General features: G+C 38.9%; 1 protein-coding gene across 1 annotated transcript; it reads right to left on the bottom strand.

The window, feature by feature from the left end:
* Nucleotides 1-435: 435 nt before the first annotated feature.
* On the bottom strand, nucleotides 436-1,396 carry LOC133740379 (uncharacterized). The gene is made up of 3 exons (XM_062168334.1): nucleotides 1,259-1,396; nucleotides 815-1,168; nucleotides 436-722 (listed from the first exon to the last, which is right to left on the bottom strand). The coding sequence occupies exons 1-3, from the start codon at nucleotides 1,340-1,342 to the stop codon at nucleotides 582-584; spliced, it is 579 nt and encodes a 192-aa protein (XP_062024318.1). The 5' UTR covers nucleotides 1,343-1,396; the 3' UTR covers nucleotides 436-581.
* Between the last annotated feature and the right edge of the window lie 7,451 nt (nucleotides 1,397-8,847).

The following is an 8,847-nucleotide window of genomic DNA, read 5'->3' on the forward strand; positions in this document are numbered from 1 at the left end:
AGGAGTTGATTAGGAATGGAGATCCGATTTTGGCGTGGAAATCGAGGATCGGATATAAGCAATTCTTCAGATCCCGGCGGAATGCTCCGGCCGACGGAGATTGAGGTGGACTCGATTTATGGTGTGCGTGTGTGAGAGAGAGAATATCAAATCTGACTCTAAGGGTATTTTAGGAAGTGTAAAAGGATGGGAGTTGAAATATTATTAAAATAATAAAATGGGGTGTGGTTTGCAAATTTGGGGGTGCAAATTTCACCCCCCTTTTTGTATTGCTGAGTGAGAGGAGGAGGAGAGGGGGGGGGGGCGAGAGAGAGAGAGAGAGAGAGGCGGCAGGCGTGAAGGAAAGAGAAGAATGGGAGACAGAAAGAATAAAAAAACCAAACTAGAATTATTGTAGACTATTGGATTCATTCATTCAAATCACGTGTCGTTAGAGGTACAGACTCACTTAAGAGAACGACATGTACCAAAAAAAAAAAATTAACTAAATAACGACAAAGCTTAGCAACTAGGAAGGTTAAGAGAAATGAGCTCTCTTTCTCCCCCAAAAAGAAAACCCGCCGGTAGTCATCTATTTCAGTTTAGGGGATTGCTGGAAAAGTTGGCATGATGTCCTTCGGTCCTTCCCCACCACTAGTAGCCTCCACCTTCCTTTTCTTGGAATTGGCCTTGTCCTCCTCGCCAATAGCGAAAGCTACATTACTTTCTCCAGCCTCATTCTCCTGGATGACCGCCATAATTTATCAATATATGGGATTCGAATAATGCAAGAACGAACTAATTAATATAACAAAATGAAATTTTATATATATACCACGAATGCCTCGTTGAGGTCAGGAAGGGAGGGCTTCACTCCTCCCTCAGAGGTAGAGCTACTGGGCTTAAAGGCCGCGGGGGGAGGATCTATAATTTCAGGCCCTTTGCATGGAGGCTGCTTCGCTAATTTGTCCATCAGAGTTAGCATGTCCGTACAGAAATTTGCAACCATTTCCCTTAGAGACTCCACCGTCTTCTGAAACTCGGCTTCCGCCTCCTTACAATGTTTCTTGGCATAGTCAGCCTGAGCCTGACCGATAAGAATAGTAGCCTCCACCTTTCTTTTCTTGGAATTGGCCCTCTCCTCCTCGCCAATAGCAAAAGCAACATTACTTTCTCCAGCCTCATTCTCCTGGATGACCGCCATAATTTATCAATATATGGGATTCGAATAATGCAAGAACGAACTAATTAATATAACAAAATGAAATTTTATACGTACCACGAATGCCTCGTTGAGGTCAGGAAGGGAGGAGTGAACTCCTCCCTCAGCGGTAGAGCTGCTGGGCACTTTGGAGTTAAACATGGCTTGTTCGGCTAGTATAAGGAACCTTCAGAGATATGTTGGTTCGTATCTGAGCTAGTGAGCCTGCTATGCGAGATTTCATTATTTATAGTGCTTAAAAGCACGCGCGCTAAATGGTCCCGATTCCTCTCAAAAGAGAAACTTCAACTCCCCGGTGAAAGCAAAAAGCCCTAAATTACGGGGCGAAATGCAAAATCTTATCCTCAATATCTTGCCAAAAAAAAAAAAATCTAATCCTCAATAAATCAGAAAATCCCAACACCGGTGCTTTCACACACCAAATTGCACACCGAGGCTTTTGTGTTGGACTATTGGTTGCTTTTGCGTTGGACCTTTTGTTTCTTCATGTCTCATGTCTTTGAGTTTCATACTTTCATGTCTCATGTCTCTTTGAGTTTGACTGTTTGACGTTGCACGTGTTGGTTTGAGGTTGCTTTTGTGTTGGACTTTTTTTTCTTCATGTCTCTCTCTCTCTCTCTCATCATTTTATCGATGATGCTTTTTCTTGTTTTAATCATCTAGTGAAGATTGATTTAATCATCTCTCTCTCTCACCCTATCATTTCATTAGGATGATCAAAAGGTTCACTCATTCAGGTATAATTTTCAATATATTTTAGAGGATTTATAGTTTTGGATCTCTGCATTTGATTAGACTAGCATACATGCCCACGCGTTGCTGCGGGTTTTGGAATGAACTGTGCAAGTTTTGAAAGATAAAAAATTTAGTACAAATATATAAAACAGCTTCTCAAAAATACATTGATTCATGCTCCATATCAGGACTCAGGAGCTAATATTACCATTAATATAGATGTTTTGGTCATGCTCAAATATATATTACAGATGCTGTTAAAACAGCTTCTCAAAAATACACTGATCTACTTATAGGCTACCCTAGTGACTATATCAAAAGTGGCATCAGTTACGGAGAAGTTGTTAGCCTAGTGATGATTAGCTATGGAGGTTGTCCAAAAAGCTGCTGCCTCCACTTCTATTTACACAAAAAGTGACATGATATTTCAGTCCATTTTTTCCTTGTTCATAGTGTCTGTGGATGATGTTGCTGATTCAATGCTTGTTTCCCTGTTATTGTTAAGGTAAGAAGTTGTAGAAGAACGCAAAGCAGTGATAGGTAGACAAATGAAAATGACATGTGAGCTATTTTTCTGAGTTTAAAGTTTCAAAAGAGCATAGAATAATGAATATGATGTGGTTGCAAGCTTATGGGAACTTAACAATGGAAGTGAATAAGAGTAGAAGCATTGCTGGAAAGTCAAGCCAAGGCCAGGTAATTGAAATACAAAAATTTACCATTTTTGGGTGTACGTACTAATGAAGTTTCAAAAGGCCAGGTAATTGCTGGAAAGTGCATGTGTCGCTTTTAGCTGTAAACCAAAACTCTTACCTTAGTTGGGTGCATATAAGTTTATATTTCATGAATTAGAGCCCAGTTGTGGTTCTGAAGACTCTGAATGCGTTTCATTACAGAAAGAGCTGCTTCATGAGTGCACTATAGAAAGATGGGATTCTATTAATGTCTTTCTATTTTTTTTTATTTTTTTATTTTTTATTTTAGTTGAACAATTAAGAATGCTGCATGAAGCGACCTGAGCAGTCCGTTTTTCTGTACATATATTTTTTCTTAAAACTTAATAGCTTCACATATATAATCATGGCATCTGGAGAAATTAGAAGTTCTAGATGGGTGGGGAGAGTTGCAGCTCTAAGATACATAGCACATATCCCCACATCGACTGATAGATTTCCTGCACATTTCCCAAATCATTTTTAAGAAAAAAAAATATCGAAAGATTCCTGCTTTGGTAGGCAGTCAAACAACGAAGAGAACCAAGTCCACCTGCACCAAAGGCCCAAATTCAGCGCGTGTCAGTCACGGCGGTTCCCAATTGCTCAAGTCTACCTACGCCATGGTCCATTTTAGAATTTTCGGTCAAATACTAACCTTAATTATGTCTATGCCTTTGTCTGTTACGTAACTTACCATTGCCTGCTCCATCACAGTCCCAGAAAGATTCTCGTGTGCTACTACACATATTGTTACGAATTGCAATTCTAAGTTTAGTCTTAACCTGGCCATTTCATGAATTTTACAGGTGATCCAGCAAAAGATGTATTCAAAGATGCACGTCAGGATCTCACGGTGCGTGATGTGCTAGCATGTTAGCAACACTTTTGACAAGGCTGTGGTTGATTTCAAAATGAGCAAGTCTGTGGATGGCATGGATATTGAATCAAATAATTAAATTGCTCATCTAAGATTCTCGTTTATATGTTTACTTTTGATCACAAATGTAGCTTACGGTGGATGCATAATATGAACTTACTAGTTTGATTCCCATGTATCTGTGTTGGCGGTTGGAGCAAAATTATTTCAGTTGGTTCTGCTAATGGAAGAAGTCAATTAGGTTTTTAACCTGTGCTAGCTAATTAACCATTGGCGTTTCAAATTAATTGTGTTCCAACTTTTAAAATCCCCTAGTAACCAACCATTAGTGTATGACTCATAATTTCAACTGTCTTTGTACATCATTTTCATTTGATTTACTTTTTGGTTCACTCTACACTCAAGTTCTTTTATTCCTTCTTACAATTCACAGAGACATTACTCAAGTGACTGATAATGGAATACCAAGATCTCTTCCGGTGAGATCGAAAGAGAGGTGCTTAATTTGACATGAAAGACAGGCTAAGGAAAAACCCCTCCTTTGTCGTAATCCCTTTGCTTACCAGGAAATAGGCTTCTTAACAACTCAAGTATGTTACTATCATCCTTTATAATGATAGATTCAAATCTATTTGTTGAATTTGTTCAATCACTAGAAAAAATTCTAATTAGTGATACATAAAATCAAGTTAACTACAACCAAGAAATACACTGAAAATTGTACAACAAATCTGTCCATGTAAGAACTCAGACAACCCTTACTTTTGTTCATCCCAACACTACACTTTGCCTCCCAAAATCACCCCCAAGTGTTTTTTGTTGGCCTTACAACACCAAGTTGAAGATCCAAAAACAAAATAGAATTGATGCCAATAAGAAAGAATCATCAGAAAACCCCAACACAATGTCAAGTTTGCTTTCTTTTCCTTTTCTTAAAGCTGAGAGCTGCACATGTTCTTTGCTGCATTTCGATCAGTGACGGAACTAGAAAGTTACATGTGGGGGGTTGAAAAATGACTAAATATTTTTGACAAAAAAATCTATTATAAAAATTAATTTAACGTATAATATATTTACCAGTTGTAAATCAAACTTTAATGTTTTAAATTACGTATTAATACTTTCTTTTACAGTATTCATTCATGTCTTTTTTTTACAACTTTTTACAAGTATTTATTAATAGATTAGATAAATATATTATACTACCCAACGGTGAAATATATTATTATTTCTTATTGTTTTCATCAGCTCATGTATAGCTGAGTAATTTTGTTTTGTTTTGGGGGATTATGGTCTTAGTCTGATTAAAAGTCATGGCTAAAGCAGGAGAGACTTTCGTTTGGTCCAATCCAAGGTGGGGGCCACTTTCACGCGCTCGGGTTCCCGCTTGATCATGATTATTATCCGACTTAGTAAAAATATATTTCAGAAAATTTGAATCCTTAAAAAACTTGCCTAACTTTTTCTTTTTGGCAATTAATTTGCCTGAATTATTATTTTTTTTTATCAATAATTTGCCTGAATTTGAGATATTCACTGAAAATAGATATTCCCTGAACAGTTTTGTTTCGTAGCACAAATCTTCTCTATGTAAATAGGATGATTTGATTTCAACTCACAACTTTTTTATTTATCTAATCTATTAATGAATGAACCCCAACCATTCATCATTTCAGTCGTCCCTTCTTTTAAGCTCTAGAGCTCGGCACATCACGTGACTCCACATTTTAGCCCCAGAAGAAAGTAACCCAGAATACTGTGACTTCTTCCTAGCTAGCGAGCTCAAAGACATCTTATAAAAATGAACCCAACACAATAATACTAATCGAAGAGTATTCTGTGGACCAAGGTCCACCTGCACCAAGCTGTTAGGGTGCGCCTGACTGACACGCGCGGTCACCTAACCGCGGCAGGTTTTGGATGGGTACAGACATACAGTTGAGATACACATGGGAGGCACGTGATAGCAACACAACCCTAAAGCCTATCTCAGAATCCCAGATCTATACCTGGCATTTAAACCCGTAACCCGCAAACCCGCAAGCAAAAAGCTCGCACGAACCCGTCCATTTATTAATTCGTGCTGAGAAAAGCCTGCACGCCAAAAATCCTCAAATTAACGGGCCGTGCGTGCCAAACCCGTTAGAACCAGTTGGAACCCGTTAACTACCAAAAAAAAAAAAAAAAAAAAAAAACCAAAACCTTTAGCAGCCTCCGCCCTTTTCTTTTCACAGAGAGGTTTTGCTTCCTCTCCAAAGGTCTTCGCTTTCTCCCTCCATTTTTTTTTCCTTCTAGGTCTTAATCTCACAAATTCTCATGCTTTCTATTAATCTCAATGTGGGTGTTTGATACGCTGAAAGTAGCGCGCAATTTAACCCTGTAAAATGTAGTTGTCAGTATAGAATAAGTAGGGATAGTTCTAGCCGGGGATTGAGGGTACACCTGTAATTGCATAAACAAGTAAAGAATTAATACAAGTATAAAGTATTATTTACAAAAAAAAAATCAAAGAATAAAAATATATACAAGTAAACACAAATAAGTGGGTTTTAGGATTATAAAATTAAAAATTAAAAGAAACAAAAATAAAAATGTAAAATACATATACATGGGTGAAACGCAAGGAACAAAGATCAAAACCACAATCATATGAATGAAATCCAATCACAAATCCTATAGTTGATCTTCTATGTCATGAGAAAGAAATTGACCATGTGAAACGTTAATAAGCAAACGATTTCCCATTTTTTACTTTCCTTGAATATTTAATCTAAGTGAAAGCACACACAAGACAATCATATATTATTAGGAGCGATCTTGTAGAGCAAAACCTAGGGTTTTGCACGTTGGCGGCGGTGAACGCGGGTTCCCTAGACCAAGTATCGGCGAGGCTCCGGCGCGGCGACGGGCGAGGGTAGCGAGAGCTGCAATCGGTGACGAAGGCGCGGTTGATCACGGTGGTGAATCTGTTCAGAGTCGTCTAGGTGCCAAAGCTTGATCTTGGGATTCGGCGGCGGCTTCACAAGACTTTGCGACAACCGCGGCCTTCAAGAGAGGGTGCTGGTTTTCTAAGTCGGCGAAGGAGGTATTCCGGGCTTCCGGTGATCGTTTTTTTGAAGTAGTCTTCCGGGCCGGACTCTAGGAGGACCCAGTGATGGTGGAGGAGCCCTGGAGGCCGCCGGAACGGTGATTGGCGGGACTGCCTTCCTGGAAGGCTGGTCTTGTCCGGCTGGTGTGAGGAAGATGGATCTCGGCAGTGGGCTTGCGCCTCTTCCTTGCTGGGTTGTGATTGCAGCCTAGTGACCTGGGCCTTGTTTTGGCCCAGCTCTCCTCTTTCCTTTTCACTTGGTTTGGGCTGGACTGGGCTTTTGGGGAGGTAGTCAGTCTCTTGTCTAGCCCTACTTCTGTCTTCTGGATGTTATCGTGTGACTGTGTTGATTTGTTGCGACGTACACCATTTGGGTCTTAGGCGTCAAGATGCTCAAGACAGTGGTTCCATCCTCAGATAGGGTAGGATTAGGGAAGTTTTATTTTTTTGCTTTTCTTTTCTGCAGTTCCTTTAGGTTTTAGTTTTGTTGGTTAGTAATAATTTGGCTGCTTTGGGCAGTTTGGTTAGGAGATTTTGGCTGCTTGCGCAGTCTGTATTGTGCTTGCACTTGTACTATGAGTGGTTTCTTGAAACCCTCTAGCTTGACGCTGTGACGTCGTAATATATTGAAACCTGATTCCATTTCCCTAAAAAAAAATCTAAGTGCAAGCACCTAAATTAAACCTATTGAACATGCAATCATAGTCTAGAAAACTAGCTAATCAAGAACACATTCAACGCATGACGAACAAAGAAAGGATGTCAACCAAAGTGCACAACCTAGTATGAAAAGGTTCATCTATTTGCAATCCTCCTTAATTGATTTCAACTTTTGTCCAAAACCTTCACTATTTATGATTTAGGTTCACAAAACTATTAGGTGAATTATTACCTAAATCTAGCTCCCATTACATGCATGTATCCTAAGTTGGCCACTAAAGAACATAAACATGCAAAAGTTTTCTGTAATCCAAAATCAATCAAGCAATCTCACATAAGCAACATAGAAATCAACATATAGAAATTGTAACTTTATTTCAAAACATATAAACGGGCTTTAAACTTTGCCCTTAACGTCATGTTAACTAGAATTCATAACTCTAAGAATCAAACAAAGGAAAACAAAAGAAAGTATGAAATACACCGTGAAAAGATGAATGACAAAGCCTTAAGACGAAGAACTTGAAGATCCTTGAAAGCAAGCAATCTTCTAGGGACGACACAAGGGTGGATGGCGGCTAGGATCTTGATGTATTACATGACTTCTTCTCCTCCTTGGTTGAGACGCAGAGTTTCTGAAGACTAGAGAATGGAGAGAATCTTTGTGTGTGAAAAGAATGAAAGAATTGGTGGGTGAAGTGGTGTGTGAAGTGGTCATATTTATAGGAGGATGGCAACTTAGTCTCCAAGTCTTCAAAATTCTTCTTTTTATTTTCTAGGATTTATCTGATTAATCCACACAGCATTAGTCAATCAGATAATTCCACATCATCCTTCCTGTGTCATCCAACCAATAAGAAGCCTTCAAATTAGCACCTTGATTCTAGGGAGATTATTTTTGCATTAATTACATAATTATTTTCTGATTTATCTCCTTAATTTCGGCCAAGGATGGAGTGTAGAGCTCGAGGAATGTATCTGGACCTGTTTTCAACCTTCCTGAATATTGTAAATCCCTTAAAACTCTCCATGATAACTTCAAAAACGTCACTTTCCAGAATCTTCTTTTATTTTCAAGGAAAATCATGTATTTATCCCCAAAAATTACTCCTTTTACCTCCAAGACCCCTATAATATCTAGGGTTCTTCATTTTGCTGAAAATTCCCAAGTATTCTAGAAGAATCTTGAGTTTTGAGTCATCCTGAAGCCACATGGTCTCCTAGTGCTTTGAGGTTTCCTAGCCCCATTAGGACTCCTCATGTCTTCAAGACTCCTAGTCAAATAAGGACTCTTCATATGAAATGTTCTTGAACCTTCCAGAATCTTCTTTTGCTTTCCTAGTTCAACTGGGATTCCTTGTGTCATTAGGATTCCTACTTTGACTGGGTTTCCTAGTCGGACAAGCATTTCCTGGCTGGACCAGGAAAACTTGATTTCTTCATTTCAGCTCATTTCTACATCCTTGTGCCTTGCCTTTGTCATCTCCAACGTCTCACATCCTTCTCATGTGTCTTTAAGCTCATTTCCTTGTCATTTTCTCTGATGTACCTAGAAAATATAAACTAAATT

The sequence above is a fragment of the Rosa rugosa genome, chromosome 1, assembly GCF_958449725.1.
Source record: "Rosa rugosa chromosome 1, drRosRugo1.1, whole genome shotgun sequence".
NCBI classification, from domain to species: Eukaryota; Viridiplantae; Streptophyta; class Magnoliopsida; order Rosales; family Rosaceae; genus Rosa; species Rosa rugosa.